At 39.4% G+C, this 19,243-nt stretch overlaps 1 protein-coding gene across 1 annotated transcript; it reads right to left on the bottom strand.

The window, feature by feature from the left end:
- Nucleotides 1-342: 342 nt before the first annotated feature.
- Nucleotides 343-14,339, bottom strand: eevs (2-epi-5-epi-valiolone synthase). The gene is made up of 5 exons (XM_008410576.2): nucleotides 14,106-14,339; nucleotides 3,776-4,409; nucleotides 2,109-2,348; nucleotides 947-1,199; nucleotides 343-854 (listed from the first exon to the last, which is right to left on the bottom strand). Exons 1-5 carry the CDS (start codon nucleotides 14,246-14,248, stop codon nucleotides 757-759), a joined length of 1,368 nt encoding a protein of 455 aa, XP_008408798.1. The 5' UTR covers nucleotides 14,249-14,339; the 3' UTR covers nucleotides 343-756.
- Between the last annotated feature and the right edge of the window lie 4,904 nt (nucleotides 14,340-19,243).

The following is a 19,243-nucleotide window of genomic DNA, read 5'->3' as shown; positions in this document are numbered from 1 at the left end:
CTATTGACTCTGGTAGCAAATGTCAACAACCAGTGTCCCTGCAGCAGCGCAGCCTCTCCCAAATGCTCACAGCAGCTGCACTCATCCAGGGTCTTGGCTGGGTCCATCGCCAACTCAGTGTTTTGGCATTCCAGAGCTGGGCTGAACTGTGTCTTTCAGCCCAGACACAGAGACAGCTGTGTCTGTCTCTGTGTCAGAGACAGACACAGCTGTGTCTGTCTCTGTGACAGCTGTGACAGACACAGCTGTGTCTTTAAGGTCTTGTCCACAAACTTTCATCAGTTTTTCACAGTGTTAATGTACATTAAAAGAAAAAACAAATTTCAAAACATTCAATTCATAGTAAATAAACACACATTCTTTATTTGTAAAAACAAACAAACAACGTATTTAGTATTGTTAAGTGTATTTGACATCAGGAATAAGCAGAAAATGAGCAAGCGTTACTGGCACTTACATGATTGTAACAAAAACAAATGGAAAAAAGTTAATAAATTTTAATCCATTTACCAAACCTATGAGCAGTTTTATTTACTATGTAAACAGAAATTATGGCATTAATAATGCAGACCACTCCTGCCAGTGTAAATAAAGTTGCTCTCTGTAGTATGAAAACACAATGGGAGTATTTCCATGTTAGCCTGTAACCATGACAATGTCCCCCATGCATGTGAGCCATGCTGCAACAATCTACCTAATACAAGAAACACTTATTTGTTTAAAAACTGGACTGAGACACAATGTTGGATGTGGGAATCAAACATCACAGGTGCTGTCAGAAGACACACTCAGCTCCTCACACCACTTGATGTAAGCTCTGTGCAGGATGTCAAATGACGTGTTGTTAAAAATTTCTGCAGTAGGAGAAAGCAAATAAAAACTTTAGATTCATTGCATCTAAAGTATTACAAATTACATTGTTATTGGGCCAGTATTTGATTGTTACCTGCTTGCCCCAAACCAACAGGAAGTGGCATTCTGACCAAACCACCAGAATGCTTCAGCCTGTCCTGCAGAGACTTCTGGATTAGCTCCATGGTGAACTCCTCGTGCCAGACAGGAAGCTCCAGACCAACCATGCAGCTTATGATCCTTTGCTTTTCTTCTTCCATCAATAGGCCGCACTCATGAGACAAGTATACCATATAAGACATGTCAATGTTTACTGCTTCACCATGCAGTAAGGATGGAAGAACTTTCTGAAATACAGGGAGAAAAAATAAGCTCAGAAGAGGTTGGTTCTACTTTCAGGGAGTAAAAAAATATCCAAGTGATCGATAGACATCTAGTGCATTCATTCCAGTTTAGTCCGCTTTCATCAAACTAGTCCATTTATCTAGAAAGTCCACTTCATTTGGGGAGGTGTGAATGTGCAATTGACCTCAAATATGGACCAATAAAAGCAAATTCTACAGTGAAATCGAGATTTTACATATTTATAAGTCTAAAAAGAAACAAAGGAAGAGGAAAACCTGTTCTAACCAACACTGAAAGAAAAACAAAAAACAGGTTATCAACACAACACTAGAATGTACTAGAAGAGGTACATATCAGCACATTATCATGTGGATAATCAGCATTATCATGTGCAAATATTGGGCATGGTTAACGTTCAGATCCTCCAGTTGTAAGAGCAGCAGGGGTTGGCTGGACTTGACGCCAGTATGGAGGGGACACGGTTCTCATGCTATCCTCCACAAGATGCCGCCCCGGGCAGTTCCCCATGTTGCCCATATCAGAAACCGGCACTGACCACCACTAATGTTTGGGAATGCTACCACTAATGGGTTAAGTGCTGTCAAGCTCTTTCCTGTTCAGTTCTGCCTAAAAGAAATCAGCAAAATTATTTTTGGCATTTTTTGGGTCAATGTAAAAGAACTGAAGTAAGTCTGTTTCTATTATTTTGCTACACAAAAGAAATCTATGGGTTTCACTGAATTCAGTTCAGTTGATCAGACCAAGCAAACATAATTGAGCGATTTCCATTGTAGTGGTAATGTACCAGGGAATAATTTAATTGGATAGCACCAGACTTACAAGATGAGACTAGCAAGAATTTTAAGATTTTGTAATAGTAGTAGTATTGATAAAAAAAAGTGTCAGCTCACCATTTCTAATGCTGGACTAATAAGGTGGCCAAAATCCACAAGTCTGTTTAGATCGTCTTCCCAAAGGTTTGGAGCTAGCTCCTCTAGCATTGTTGTGATTGCCATGCGGGTTGCCTGTGATGCAATCTTAACACTACTGTGCCCATATAAAGTGTTGTCAGCCTGGAATTTAGTGTCCAACAGCATACAGCCATGTTCCTCAAGAAGCTCAAAGAGTCCCTGATGTTTCATCAAAGCCATCTGCAATGAAGGAAAAAAAAATCACTAAAGAAATTAGGTTTTAAAAAAGGCCATACTTTATGAGCAGAGTATTGAAGTGGCAGTGTTGTGTTTTCTTGACTGTTTCCTTGGGTTGTTATAAAAATGCTGCATATATATCAAACAACTTAAAAAAGAAAAGTGACTTTGCAATTTAATGCCTTGAATTGGGCATCTTTCTCCAAGAAACTTCTGCTCTTTCTGACACTCTTCCTTCAGAAAGTCATCACATGATTCCACTATTAACACTTTAACGGGTTTTTTTACTAGCATTGCATTCTGAGGTAGCTCATATAGTGAGCTACCTCAGAGCTCACTATATGAGCTACCTCATATAGGTAGCTCATATAGCTACCTATATGAGCTACCTATATGCTCATATAGGTAGCTATATGAGCTACCTATATGAGCTCATATAGCTATATGAGGTATACCTATATGAGTTATAGCTAGCTCACTATATGAGCTATTGAACCAACTAATTGCTGTTGGCTAGTCTGAAGGAGCTTAGTGGGAGAGTCATGGGGGAGGGTTGCTCCCTTATATTGCTTACATTACACAGCCCCTTTAAAATGCTGATGATTTAAATTTTTTTAATGAGATGCAAGAGAAAATGCAGAGATTTCTCCAGCTGAATGAAAAACTGCCCTTCTCCAACCTGTTGCTGGACAGTGCCAGTCAACTGACTGAAAAAATGTCTCGTACATTTCTGTCTCACTTACAAGACAAATTCTGCTCCATCAAATGCATCCATTCACCAGGATACAAAGCCTGACTAATTAACCAGCTAATGACTTATTATGCTTGTTACTCTGTACAAAAGAAAAGGTTCAAGAATGTATTCTGTTCTGTACATTGTAAAACAATACATTGTTTGACTAAAAAAATACTAAATTAATATTTTGCTCAAGTTTATATATCAGCGTAAAACCATTAAAGATGCAATTAATGTGAGAGTGATCACCAATTTTTACATAATTTTTTTTTACAGCTGTACTGTTAATTGTTGCTTTTTGTTTCAAATAAAGTATATTGTGTTTTACATATGTTTATTATTGTATAAAATCATTACATTTGTTAAACCATTAAATTTTTTTCTCATACCAGGATCCACAGAAAGCTGTGATATGTGTAGTAGTAGCAACTGGAAATAGTTGGGGGATCATTTTGCAACTTGTTTTTTAATGACTTATTGCATGAAAAAACGTATTCATGAAATATTCATTGTGTTTCTTATTTAATGGAAACATTGCAGTTGATTTTTTTTTTACATAAGCAGAATATTGACAAAGTTTTGTGCACATTTGTAATAGCTACCATAGCTACTCACAGATTTATTAGACCAGCAGTACTATGCAACTGGTACTGCTGTTGCCTAGTACTCTGAGGTTAGAGATGAAGAATCCTACCTTTAGCATCTCTGCTAGCCCATTGGAGATGTGTCTTCTTGGAACAGTTTGCATAAACGATAGATCAAGCATTGCAGCTGCAGGTGGAATATAAGCCCCAAGTTTGTTCTTGCAGTTGGCGAAGTTTACCCCAGTCTTTGCCCCTACGCTGGCATCAATGTAGGACAGAAGTGTGGTGGGGACCCTAATGTAAGGAGTGCGCCTCCGGTACAGTGAAGCTGCCAAACCCACTATGTCTAGACAAACCCCTCCACCAATGGCAATGATGGGCTCTGTTCGACGGTCAAGAGCAAAGTTATTGACATCATCTAGAATCTTCAGAGCTGTTTCCATGGATTTGTTCCCCTCTGTGGTTGGAAGAGCCAAAATCTTGTAGACTACATTGTTAGCCTCAAGGTATTCAGTTAGCTTGGGGCCGTAGATTTTAAAGACTTCTTGGTCAATCACCACAAAACGCCTGATTGGCTTATTTGATTTTTTTATGTCCTCCAACTGTTGTGGGTCAGTGATGTGGCCCAACAAGAGAGTGTCGTTGGTTGGGTCCAGTAAGTCATGAGTTTCTATGACCTTGTAAGTAAAGGTGATGGGGCTGACCACGGTCCAAGAGGTCCCTCTGTCTGTGGTGTTTTCATAGCTGTTGCACAAGACACAAGAAAACATTATTAAAAATAATCAGATAGGTTTCAAGAGGTAAAGTTAGCCTGCATCGGTAAAAAGGAGCAAATCTTGAGAACAAAAAAAAATAGCAGGTAGCTAGTAAGATTAGCCAACCTTTCAGCTGATTTTATCAAATAATAACCACTCAAACTGTAAATGTTCTTATTTGAAGGATACAACGGGATATTAGTTGACACAAAATCCAAAGTTGGTGTTCTGGCTCACTCAACTGAACTCTTAGCATTTAAATCAGTTCCACTCAGTTTACTAGTTGAAATGCTAACTGATTTAATAAATGTTTTAATCAAGATACATTATTGAGTAAAAAATAATATCCTGCTGCAAACAGCAACTTCAAAGAGGTTTCTTGTGAAAGTGTAGACATTTTATATTTGCTAATACAACTCTGTATCCCACAGTTAAACATTTTCAATTTATCCCTAGTGGGGTCACAAAGGGTGCTGGTGCCCAGTGGTGGTTTCTGATATGGGAGAAATAGGCAACTGCCCTGGCGGCATCTTGTGCCTTGAGGTTTTTACACTAGAAGGAAAGCAGTCTTCACTCCACCATGCTCTGCAGCGTAGTGCATACTCGTAGGTTAATTTGCCCTTTTCAGTGTCTGGCAGGCTGCCAGAGGTGGGTCAGGATTTTCAAATACTACTGGTAGGGTGTGCTGTGGTGGCGCAGGGATTGAGCACAACCCACATTTGGAGGCCCTAGTTCTCAATGTGGCTGTTGCAGGTTCGCTTCCTGGCTTTTACTGAACGTCTTCCCCTTCTCTCATTAGCCACTTTTCTGTCAATTCACTATCAAATAATGGACACTAGAGCCAATGCAACTTTTTTCCCCAGAAAATATCACTGGCAGTCAATAATCTTAATACCAACGTAAATTGCAGTACATAATCTACTTTTATTTCAAAACAAAAACAACACTGACAACAAAGGTCACACATTCATGGTACTTTGCACAGAAGGTGAAGTGTCTTTGGTGCTGCTCTTATTTCCACCAATGTGTACATGAAGGAAGGGCTGTTCCACAACAAGGAGAAAGGCTTCAACACCGGCTCCCATCTTTGGCAAAATGCTAAGACGACAAATAAATATTATTAATATATAGCACACCTACATTCAATAGCAAACAAAGCCAATGAGAAAGTGCTTCTACAAAGAAGTAGGATCATTACAGCAACCACATACCTGCACATACAAGATAAAGCATAAAGCATAACAACGTCAAAAATAGTTACCATGAACACAACTCAGACATTAAGTGTTACATTATCATTAGGTATTATAGAAATTAGTCAGCTTATGTAGTGTGTTGAGAAACAGTAATAAAAGATGAACACACCCCTTTTTTCCCAATCAGAATTGATCTTCTCTTTTGTTTTCTTTTTTATTATTATTTTTATTGTTCATAGACGTATTTGTCATGTGCATGTATCTTCTTGCCAGTGGGGGCGCTCTCGTGCCGCTGTGGGTCTAACAGAGAGAACGAGTCTCCTGACTCTGGGCATGAGCGGCGGCTCAGAATAAACAAGCTCTTGCCAGAGATACACTGTTACGACTCGCTTCCTCTGTGATCCACAGGTGGTATAAACGGCAACTTTTTATGGGCCATTTGAGATGTTCTGTAAATATATAATGATTAGTCAATGTTGTATTTGTATTGCATAGTGTTGTAGTATTTTTATTTCTCTTAAATATGTACTTATTTGTGGTGGGCTTGATCTTTTTTTAAAACCTCTGTAACGGTTATAACTGCCCGACGTTAATGATTAGGAGAACCGTTATAACTGACGGCGTTTACTGTGTATTAGGTGGAGTGTTTTTTTCAGTTTGGTTATGTTAATTTAGGATTAGATTTTCTTCATTTTTTGCTATTATGTTATTTTATTTGTAAATTTTGTTTTATTTTATTTATTTGGAATCTCTGGATGTCGATTGAATTTGAATTGTATTTTATGTATCTGTTTATTTGCTTTTTTTAATCAGAATAAATGAGCTCTTGCCAGAGATGCACTGTTATGACTCGCTTCCTCTGATCCACAGATCTGGTTGCACAGGATTAATCTGCCTGTGCAACACTTGATACTGGCCCCAGATTCCCCTGGGTCTGGTGCTGGTAACAATTGGGGGCTACTTCTGGGATTCCAAGTGTCTTGCCAGGAGAGGTTGGTGCGGAGACGACGAGAGACGGTTACTGAGGCTTCAGGGAAGGCTGCATTGAATGTGTCATCCAGAGAGCCAAAGCAACCAGTGAAACGTCAGCATGGCTACCATCAATCCACGGTGAACACTCATATTCAACATACAAAAAAAACTTTGTACATTGAGTACAGAACAGTTGCAGATAGTTGTGACTTCGATTAATGATGAAAGTACCACTCATGCTCATGATTTAAGTGAAACCCGAACTGTACGATTTAATTATTGACTTTGTTAAAAGTGAGAAGCTGAAAGCGTCGGAGGATGAAGGCATTGCTCAGCTCCTCCTTTTAGAAGAACTGATTAGTAACCTGCTCGTCACTGATGTCGGTGCAACTGGAGATGATCCAACCACACTGTCAAGAACTGATAATGTGCCAGCTGGTCGGACTGGTTGTCCTGCCTCACTTCAGCTGGATCTCATCGACTCAGGCCTGCAGACTGCTACTCAAGATACAGACATTTCCTTGCAGCCAAGACAGACAGCAGGAAGTTCCACTGCTGACATACCAACAACAGCAAGTGAAATGGGTAAGAGGAGCCCCTCTCCTAGTGTAGGAGACAAGGTGTTGAGGTTAAATGATGTTGTAGCTTTATTTCCACGCAGAGTTTAAGATTCATGGACAAATCTCTGATTTTGGTTCTGATGTGTCATACAGTAACCTATGTAAACAAATGGACGAAGGACTACATGAAGGTTTTACCGACATGGAAATAATTTGCACAATCTTAAAGATAATGAAGCCAGGTAAATTCAAGGAAATGTTATCTAACAAATGTGATTTAAACATCGATGAGCTTCAGCGGTTCCTACGCTCACATATCAGAGATAAAAATAGTACTGAGTTTTTCCAAGATTTAAGTAATGCAAGGCAACATGAGAAAGAGAGTGCACAGTAATTTCTGTACAGAATAATGGAACTTAAGCAGGGTGTCCTTTTTGAGTCAGCGCAACCTGGGCCAGATTTTAGCTATGATAAGAAACTGATACAGGGTACATTTTTGCACACATTGTACCAAGGATTGAATGAAAAAAAGTTATGTCAGGTATGACCTTAAACCTTTCCTTCTCGACTTGCAGGTTAGTGATGATTTCCTGTTAGAACAGATCACAAAGTCTACAAGTGAAGAGGCAGAGACTGAGACGTCTTGGGTTAGCATCGAAGACTTGACCTGTGACTGTAGGTGCAGCCCAACTTGAAAATACTGATTCAAAGCAAGATGACACTGAATTGCAAGCCAATTGTGCTAAAATAAAAGCCACATGGCATTTATTGTGCAAACCAGAGCTTTCAGTGGAAAAACAAAAGTTCCAGGTACTTTTAATGCCATACAAATATGAGACAGAAACATGGATTATATCTTTATATAGATCTGTCTATTGATTATAGATTAATAGTTTTACTGGACATAAATGACAAAGAACAAATCTGGTTCTTAATCAAATCCTAATGAGTCAAATTGAAAGTGTCATGGAGTCATCAGCCTCATGACATTAACACTGACATGAAAAATAATATTGAAGAAATAAATATATCAAATCTAATTAAAAACATAAATAAGTGATCAGTTCTTTACTGTTATGGTCTGTAAGATATATTTATTCTCAGTACTAGATGTGGTCTCAACAAACCCATGACATTTCAACAATATTATTTTACCTTTTATCTGGAAATAGTGTCTGTTTATTCTTGCCATACAGTCTCTGTATTTATTATTGCTCTAAAGGTCTTGCCATACCAGTTTATTCCTCTGTATTTACTTTAGTTTCTTAGTTTATTCTTGCATTTTGTTCTTAATTCATTTCCATTTAGTTTTATTTGATTAGTATTATCCTCTCTTGGTTTATTGCTATGTCCACTTTAGTTTCTTTTCTGTTTTTAGATTTATTTTATCATTTATTGACGCTCACCATAACTAATTTTCACTCATCACCTGCTGCGCCACCTAATCATCATGTGTTTCACATCATGTGTTAATTTTTCACTGTTCAGCGTCGGATTCTCTGTTTTTATGCCATAATTCACATCTAGTTCGTCGCTCGGTTTTATATCCGGCTTCTCTTGTTTCAGAGTTTTGCTCAATGTGCGCGTCTTTTTTGTTTTTAAGCCCCTAAGGTGCAGGGCGGTCGGGAAGAGTATTCGATGGGGAAAAGGCAGACTGACATAAACCTTTTAAAACAACGGAAACAATTTCGGTATTCTGATTATTGAAATTTCAAAATGCTGTGTTGTTCTATCACCCCAGTTTCATACCGGACCATTTACAGCACCGTGTTAACGCTATAAAATGAACGCTCTCTATCGTGGTATCACCATGGAGGGATTTCTTTATTCCTTTATTTAAATTGGTTCATTTTTCAGAGGGATACACAGTGAGGGTATTGTGATTTTAGCTACCAGTAGCAGAACGAAGCTGCGCCAAGAAGCTAACAGAAGCTAACAAACACTGAATAGAAGAAGAGCTGCCATCGATACAGTTGCAGCCAAGCATGATTTAATGTTACACAATACAGTTTTACCAAGTTGCTCAAAGTTTAAACTGGTATTGTTGTGGATTTAAGGCGTAAAGTTTACCTTCGACCAAACGCCCCCCAAAGGCATCCCAGCGCCCCCCTTTTGTAAAAATGTCCACCAGCGCCCTCTGCTATCCTCTGAACGCCCCCTGGGGGGCGGTACCACCCACGTTGAGAACCGCTACTCTAAGTGTTACTCACGGAGCAGTTGAGGCTTTGGTTTCTGCCGTTCAGATTTCAACCTCTGATGAGACTACAAATTGCAATGTTAGGACTGGCAATAAAGGTGTAATCATTCCAGCAGGCCATATTTGTGAAGTGGAATGGCCAAGAGGTGGTTAAATGCTATTCCAGCCTAGTGTTTAAAATAACTGCCCTGAAGGTCTAGAGCTTTTTCCAGCTCTTGTTGAGGTTCTCAGTGGGTTAACAGCTGTTGTTAAAATACCCATTCAAAACCCCACTAAACATGACATCTACCTTGGTAAGAGAACAGTTATAGGAAATTTAGAGAAGGTCACAGAGGTGAATCCAGCTCAGTACAACCAAAATGATTAATGGACAACCCCTCATCTTCCTGTAAACTCATGCACAGCACAGGTAATACCAGAAAGCAGTGAGACACAAGATGAGACCTGTCTGAAGTGGCATCCTCCTGTTGATTTGTCTCACTTGGGGGAGAATGAACAGAAATTAGTCAGGAATATGTTGTATGAGGAGTCGGAAGTCTTTGCTAGGCAAATTTGCAGTTGAAAATTCACCTTAAGGATGAAACACCTGTCCAGATGTCCTATAATGCAATTCCTAAACCCCTATACAAGGAGGTGAAAGAATAAGTCCAAAATCTTCTTGACCATGATTGGATTAGGAAATTCACCTCACCATATTCTTCCCCTGTCGTCTGTCAGAAAGAAAGATCAGAGTTTACGACTCTGCATTGATTTTAGAAAACTGAACCAAAAAACTATTGCTGACCGTCACCCACTTCCACGTATCCAAGATCTGTTGGACAATCTGGGGGGTTAGTCTTGGTTTTCACTACTTGACCAAGGCAGTGCATACCATCAAGGCTTTGTTGATGAGAGTTCAGGGCACATGACTGCATTCAGCACACCTTGGGGCTTGTATGAGTGGGTCCGCCTCCCATTTGGCCATACGAATGCCCCAGCTGCTTTCCAAAGGTGCATGGAAGGGGTCCTTGATGGTCTGAGGGATGAGTGCTACTCTCCATATTTGGATGATGTGCTTTGTTTTTCCAGAACTTTCCAGGATCACATCGATGATTTAAGACTTGTGCTTTGCCGCCTGCGAGAACATGGTGTCAAAATGCGACCAAAAATAATAATTTTTTTTAAACGTCAGGTCAGATATGTTGGCCGATTAGTAACTGGTGAAAGTGTTCAGATTGACCCACAAGATCTTGAGGCAGTGAAAAAACGTCAAGACAGAGAACCATCAATGGAGAATGAAGTGGAAAATGGAGGGGATAGTTCCGAACCTGGCATGCACACACCAGAGGAAGAAGTGCTGCCAGTAAGGAGGTCAGCCAGACCTGTAAAACCTAGAGATCTTCACATATGACCACCTGGGTCAACCATCCTATCACCCATTGCAACCTGGAGTAAATCTGATGATTGCATGTCTGCCTTGCCCCATACTCTCTTACCCTGCTACCTTTGACTGTATGCCAATTTGGACATTTTAGGACAATGACACTTTGACAAATAATAGATATTTCAAGCGACAAACCTGACTTTTTATAGTTATATTTGCTAGTTCTACTCTAGATGTCTGGAGACATCTTTTAAAATGGGGGAGAGTGTAGTGTGTTTAGATACAGTAAAATAAAATAAATACACCCCTTTTTTTCAATCAGAATTCGTCTTGTCTTGTTTTCTTTTATATTATTATTATTTTTATTGTTCATAGACGTATTTGTCATGTGCATGTATCTTCTTGCCAGTGGGGGCGCTCTCGTGCCGCTGTGGGTCTAACAGAGAGAACGAGTCTCCTGACTGGGCATGAGCGGCGGCTCAGAATAAACAAGCTCTTGCCAGAGATACACTGTTACGACTCGCTTCCTCTGTGATCCACAGGTGGTATAAACGGCAACTTTTTATGGGACATTTGAGATGTTCTGTAAATATATAATGTCGTGTTTGCATTGCGTAGTGTTGTAGTATTTTTATTTCTCTTAAAAATGTACTTATTTGTGGTGGGTTTTATCTTTTTTATAACCTCTGTAACGGTTATAACTGCCCGACGTTAATGATTAGGAGAACCGTTATAACTGACGGATGTTGATGTTTACTGTGTGTTAGGTGGAGTGTTTTTTTTTCTTTTCAGTTTGATTATGTTAATTTAGGATTAGATTTTCTTCATTTTTTTTGCTATTATGTTATTTTATTTGTGAATTTTGTTTTATTTTATTTATTTGTGGAAACTGGATGTCGATTGAATTTGAATTGTATTGTAATTGTATTTTATGTATCTGTTTGTTTTTTTGTAATCAGAATAAACGAGCTCTTGCCAGAGATGCACTGTTAGGACTCGCTTCCTCTGATCCACAGATCTGGTTGCACAGGATTCATCTGCCTGTGCAACACTTGATACTGGCCCCAGATTCCCCTAGTTGGGTGCCGGTAACACTTACAGAAACATTGTGGACAGCAATAAAAGTCGTGCCAACCTGCCAGAAGAAACGTGTTGAAGTCGTCATAACAGGCTTCAGTCACCAACATGATGTACTAATGAAGAAAGAAACATTTTGGCAGTTTTTAGATGTGCCACAGGTACAAAACATCAGAGTCAAATGGCTCAATTGCCTCCTAATTGCGTAGAGAAGTTCTCCAGAGTCCTGCTAATGACCTAATTACTGTATTCGGGTGTGATGCAGCAGCGGCACATCTAAATGTTGCAGGACAGTGGCCCTCCAGGACTGGAGTTTGACACCTGTGGCTGAGATCAAGCCAACGGTCCAGCACAGTCACTCTCCCCATTATGCAGTCTACAGCCAAAAACGTAAAGAAAACGACCTCCGCAGCTAAATAATGTTAACTCAAATGGCCTTCAGATTTTTCTGACAATTTCAATGTTTGGTTAACCACCCGACACCTCATGCTACACCTGCTTGGCTAGCTCTAGCTTCTAACAAAATAATAAACAGTCATATATAACGTAATATCCAAACAAATAAACGTACGTTAAGTGAACTATGTATATGAATTGATACTCTTGTGCAAACGGAAAATTAATGCATCCATAAAAAATAGTCAAAAACACGATCATTTTAACATGGAACTTACCTTGTTATGATGAGCTCCAGACAAGACGACATACTGCTGCCTCCGCAAACACCTGACGTCACAAATACGTTGCAATTGTGGGAGGAGCTATCTGGTATTGATTTCTAATCAACACTAGACCGAATTGGTGTTAGTGTTAATTTAGAAATCAGACAGACCAGACAGAATTGCTTTTATTTAACACTGGAATAACACCAACTCTTTAGGGAAACTAACACTCATGTTGTTGAATTAGACCAAACTTATTGTTGAATTAACACTGTATTTTTAACATACAACAACACTGGAAATCAAACACTTTTGAATTTGCTGTGTACTTATTCAGCACTAAAACATATAAACTTATAAATTCACATCATAGTTATGCTAAATGATCCTGGACACACCCACACCCAGCGAACTTAGACCTTGACAGCACTGTCAAAGTATCTCATCATGTTCTCAGACACAGGAGCATGGTGACAGGTTGAACTAGTTTTTGGCACACCTTCAAATCCCAACTTGTTAGTTTTTATATTTCCCTGAAAGAGTACCATTTTTAATTCTGTTTTGACTAATTGATGTGATTTGTTGCTAGATTATTCCAAAAACAATCTACATAATGGCACCAGGCAAGAGCAGAGGATTTAATATCTAGTATCTAGAGTAGAGTATGAAGACTGTGCTTTATGTAAGAAGTTTTCCAAAAAGGAAACTCAAATAAAAAATTTGGTGACACGAGACTGAGGAATATGTATAAGAAGAGTAGTTCTGCTGTGCAGGAAAAGATTTAGCTAACTCAAACACTACATTCAACTTATTTTGAATGGTCATTTAATAACTTGAATTACTTGAATAAACATATTTTTTGATACAAAACACAACAATCATTTACTAATTGAACCATACATCTAATGATTAGTTTTTTCCCACCAAAGATACCCATAAAACCAACATCCATACTTTCTGCTCTGGTATCGTGGACGTTTCCAGAAATACCTTTTTTTGACATGACATGTTATGCAGATACATCTTTATTTTGTATTTTTAAATCCTTCTGAGGAAACCAACAATTGCCTCTAAAATAAAGGGATTTAAATAAATAATAGTAATCCAAATATCCAATAAAACACTATCTTCCTCATGATGCATAAGCCAGTGTTTGTGAGCAGCCTGCTGGTTACAATTTTATTTACGATTTTGATGCAAAGTCCTCAAGACCTTTAAAAAAATATGACCTGTTTTGTCCAAAGTGCAATTGTCAATCATACAAATAAACTAAACTTCCTCTCTAATTTTATATGAATTATGCCCCTTACTGTATTACCTTTTTTATGAAATTATTTTACCTCTATTTTGCATAAAATGGACTTTGGTTTTTGAAAAATACCACAGCCAGCAGATGTTGCCAAAGTGCTTGGGAAAGTCTCAAATATTTCTAACGTGTGAATACTTATCTAACAGAGGTTTATGAACACCAGACAATAAATCACTTATGCAATAGCATTTTTTAAATTAAGTAACTTAACAAAGAATTATTTAACAAAGGTTAAGTAGTTCTTGATCCAAGGAAGCAGATCTTTGCACAAACACAACATACAAAAAAAGAACAAAGCAGTCTTAGCTTCAATTATGTGTATGACACACACACAAACAGGTATACTTACAGTTTTGCGTCCGAGACACAGTCAACTGCGTCCTTATTGATCTTCTTCCCCAGTTTGCTCTTCCATGTACTTTTGACCCGCACTAAACTAAACTCGGTTTTCTTGCCTTCGGCATTGCTGTTCCCCTCATGAACTTTTCCCATTTTATTTTTTTAAAGCTCAAGTTGCTAACAGGGAAGAGCTTGCAACAGTTTCTGTGAAGATCCTTCCCAGAGAGGCTTTATATACAGAACAGTTTTTAGAGGATGCCACTGAGACAAGGGAGGAGTTTCTATTAATTCCCATCACATGCCAATACATGTGTTTTGTATAATTGTGAGATAACACCTGTTTTTGCAAACTGAAAATGTGACCTTTTTTGACACCGGCACACTTAATTATTGAAAGAATTCACCAAAAAATTGGAAAATGCCATTTTTATTTAAACAAAAACCATTTGTAGTAGAGATTAGGAAAACACACTCACTGCTGTGTACATAGTTGCACAATTTTACAACAGCTCAAAGTGATGAAAACAAGGATTAGGGATCCATGGAGTGAAATGTTGGAATATCAAGTATTGATAAGCAGTCTTCATGCTTATCAGATGGAGCAGCGCCAGAGTTTCTTTTCATAACCGGTTTGTCAAGCTCCAGAGGTCCAACTGTTCTCATAAGCTGCAATGGAACAAAAGTGTGAAATTTATTATCTGGCCTTGTTTATGAGAACATACCAACTGCACTGATGTCTCCACTCATTTAGCACTCATTTATTCAGATGCAACCAGATAAAGTTTTTATTGACCAAAGTTCAATTCTTGGTATAGTTACATGAAACCTAAGTTTCTTTTAACTAGATTAACTTGATTAGATATGTGGATTGATATTTCTTAGAAAAGTGTTGGATCAGCCATTTGTTTGACAGATGAAGATTGGTTTATGTTCAGAGGTGCAGCACCATGTTGTTTCTCAATCTGCAACAAATTAGGATACACCAAGCAAAAAGACTTAATTTTATTTCCCATTTGACCTTTTTTAATCTAAACATAAAACAGTCCTGTCATTGTCAAAAAGTAATTCTGCAACTGTATCAGTAACATGCTAAGCTGTGAAAGTTTAGAAATTCCTGCAACGTTTCTTCCTCGCAGCGTTTAAGGGTAACTGCAAAAACACGAATGACTTCAGGGCAAATTCCAACCTCCGTTGAGACAGCTTCATTTGTTTGATGTTTTTTCAAAGAAGCATCAATTGAGTTTGTTTGAGTGCTTCATGTTTAATCTCATTAAACAACCATAGTCTAATCTCCAATATTAGCTAAATTCAGGAATTTTTGTGACCCCTGAACTTTGGCACTGAGACAAGTTAAGTAGGTAACTTATAATTTTTTTGTATATTTGTTGATGCTCTCACTAAATCATGGCAGCATATTATTAGAATCTGTGAAAAAAAGAGGTTTTCTGCCTTCTCCCAGTGCTAACTAGAAACAACCAATAAATGACAGGAGCAGGGCCGTGCAGAGGCCATTAAAGGGGCAGGTGCTCAAAAAAAGGGGCACATCTAACCACATTTTAGGACAGAATATTAAAGTCACACATCGTTCAGAGTTTAATAAACAATGATAAATTACAAATTGTGAGATATACAACTAGATTTATTACATCTTAACATAAAAACAAAAGCTGCCTTGTTGTCAGGTTCGGTGGTTTGTTGTTTTGTTTCTTGTTTTTTTGTTGTTGTTTTGGAAGCATGCTGCTTCCCACCTCCTCCACCAGATGCCACCTGGGAGCAGAGCCCCTGGAGAAGCGTAGTCGAACCCGGAGACACATCTGTGGCACATTATCTGACAGATGCTGTGGATATTTAAGAAGCGGCGAGCTGACACGTCTTTGCCTGAGTGTTTGCTTACCTTGGTAACAAATTGTTCCAGAGAAAGGCCCTCTGAGTATTTCCTCGAGTTAATCGCTTCCTGTGTTTTTATTCCTCTTGTCAGGTTTACCTGGAGTCCTCCGGAGTTCCTCGAGAAAGAAGTTTGCGTCTTTACCTGAGAAATCCTCGTGTTGTTCCTCACGACGCCATTGGTGTTACCAATTGGTCACCTTCCTCGAGCACTCCCTTCCTGGTCCGTTTGCTCTCTGTGGATTCCTTTGTGACACAGCAGTACGTACCTGTTTGTGCCCAAAGCTTCCCGTGGTTCGTTAAATCCCGGACCGCTGTCAGCCGCCAGCTCGCTTCTCAACACAGCAAGACTTGCCTGTCCGCCCTCCAACAGTTCCTAGCCTCTCCACGCCACCCCTGAATCCATCTCTGCTCCTAAAGCAATTTTTATCTGCTCCAAGTAAGCCTTCCCCCTTCAGTAACATCTATTTGTCCACCCACTGGATTCGCTGACTACTAACAGCTGCCTCTTGTTGACAGTGGCTGAACTGGTTTATCCATTCCGGACTCCTGCTCTGTGTTTTCCCCCTTACCCTTTCCCCTATTCAATACACCTTATTGTTGTTTTGAAACGCGCATCTCCTGATTGTGTTTGTGCATGTCTACCCCTGCAGACGCAATTGGGAGAGCTTTGGCGGAACAACAATCTCTCTCATACAGTCACATGATTCAGCCCTGCGAGAGCTAGGTAGCCGGCAAGTAGAAACTAACCGCCAGCTTGCTGAAATATCTAATTTCCTCCAAGGCTCTGCCCAACAGGTCCGGAATGCACCGTCAGCGTCATCTCAGGTTCTGGATCCATCTAGCCACGCTATGTTTTCAGAGGTACAACCTCCAGCACCCGAAAAATTCTGTGGTGATGTGAGGAAGTGTAAGGGTTTTATTTTGCAATGTGGAATCATTTTCAACCACTCACCTCAGAGTTTTCGCCATGAAGATGCCAAAATAGCTTACATGTTGTCCTTGTTAACTGGATGTGCTCTGGAGTGGGCTGAGGCTAAGTTTCCCTCCCCCACCAACTTTAGCTGCACATTTTCAGAGTTTTTGAAGGAACTTAAGCAGGTTTTTTGTCGTGACACCGACAAGACTTCCATTTCCCGAGAGTTGTGGAATCTTAAGCAGGGTCAGAACAGTTTCTGAATTTGCTATTGACTTTAGAATAAAAGCTGCGGCATCTGGTTGGAATGCAGCCGCACTAAAAAGTGCTTATTTCCACGCTCTGATCGAACAAGTAAAGGATGAACTAGCCCCTCTAGATGAACCAGAGACTTTAGAAGACTTCATAAGCCTTACCATAAAGATGGATAACCGCATCAGATCATGTGCCAGAGAACAAAACCGTCGCAATTGTCCTTTTCGATCTCATTTTCAGAACCCACCCGCTATTTCTCCAGAGTCTTCAGCATCAACACCTTTCCCCGAGCCAGAACCCATGCAACTGGGGCATACTTGCCTAACCCCAGAAGAGAGACGCAAGAGATTAAATTCATGTCTTTGTCTACTGTTGAGTAAAAATAAATATTTTTAGTGTTTAATTGAATGAAAATGTTTTGTTTAGTATTAGAAAATTGCTCAAGTTTATGGTGAATGGGGTTTTGGAAAATGATTAACTTTTACAATTAGGATTGAATATTATATTTGATAGGTTAGAAAAAGGAATTTTACCCTGTTCTGTTTATTTTATGTATTACTTTTGGTTTACGGCAGGACTCAATCTTTGAAGTGCTGAGTGCAGAAGAACAAAATTGGGTTTGTGGAGATAACCTTTCCTTGAACTAATTACAGAATTTAAGTTTGTTCCTGACAAATCTGTGTGGGGAGAAAAGCAGGAGAGATTCCAGATTTCACACCTATCTGTGAAATACCTTTCTCTGTTTTTCTCTGCCCATATAGCCTTAAAACAGCAGTTCAGGACAAGCTCTCCTCTCCCTTTGTTAAACGAAGGGCCAAATGGCCTTTGATCTTGGAAGTAAATTGGAGGGAGTTCTAAATTTCTCAGTGTTCAAGATAGCTTCCAGTTGGTCAAGCAGAGGTAATGTCTTATTTGAATATATTAAAGAGGAAAAACACGCCTTTACTATAAAGGTTTGTGCGCAGGAGTAACAATTCAGATTGCTGCCTTATTTTGCATCCAGCACTCTCCAAAGATGCGCCTTTGCCTTTGCTCCACGCGGTCCACCTGGGATCTAAGGAAGATAGAGCCAGACTTTTCCCAAATTAACTAGTTCAGAAATATCTTCAACACTATACTGTGGTGAGTCCGGCCACTTCATTGCCAACTCTCAAGTCCGTTTAACCCCCCAGGTCCGACAATAACGACGAGGAGACTGTCAACCAACACCCACAACTCAATCTCGTCTATTCCTACCGGCAACTCTAATTAATAATCACTTGTCTTTTCCCCTGTCAGCACTTATCGACTTTGGCTGCGAACAAAATTTAATCGATACGGCTCTAGTCAAACAGATGGCCATCGAGGTAGAACCACTGCTGGTTCCCCTCCGAGTTGCTGCCCTTAACGGTAAAACATTACCTAACATCACACACAAAACCAAGCCAGTCCGTCTCGTTATTTCAGGTAATCATTCCGAATCAATTTATCATTGAGCTCAACATGTAGTACCTCTACCAGGGAGGATGGGAAATCAGGAACTTGTACTGACAGACAGGCAAAACAACAGAGGCTGAGATAAAGCTAGGCTAACAGACACACAGAGTGTGGGAAGCTCCTTACAATAAGATGGATCAAACAGTGTTTAGAGCAGTGGTCCCCAAACTACGGCCCGCGGGCCGGATCCGGCCCACCTCCACATTTGGTCCGGCCACCTGAACAATACCAGAGAGCATTTAGATTTTTTTTCATATACCGTATTTTCCAGACTATAAGCCGTTACTTTTTTCCTAAGCTTTGAACCTTATAGCCCAGTGCGGCTTATATGAAGATTTTTCTTCAACCACCAGGGGGCTCTTTAGCAGGAAGTGATTCATTGGAAGTCAAAATTGGAAATAAAAGAAGAAAGCGCACATTAAAACGAAATTTGGTTTTAATAGGGAATTGAAATTTGAGAATGTTGTTGGTCAGTTAAATAGCATTGAGGGGAAAAAGATTTTTAGTTTTTTTAAATAATACTGGGATCATTATGAGAATTTGAGGCATATATATTGGGATCCAGTAGATGGCAGTAGTGCAACAATAATGGATGCAAGCTGCCATTGAAATCTAAA

The sequence above is a fragment of the Poecilia reticulata genome, chromosome 5 (assembly GCF_904066995.2).
Source record: "Poecilia reticulata chromosome 5, P_reticulata-male-v2, whole genome shotgun sequence".
NCBI lineage: Eukaryota > Metazoa > Chordata > Actinopteri > Cyprinodontiformes > Poeciliidae > Poecilia > Poecilia reticulata.
The sequence above is the reverse complement of the archived record's forward strand: the minus strand, read 5'-3'. Positions and strand labels throughout refer to the sequence as shown.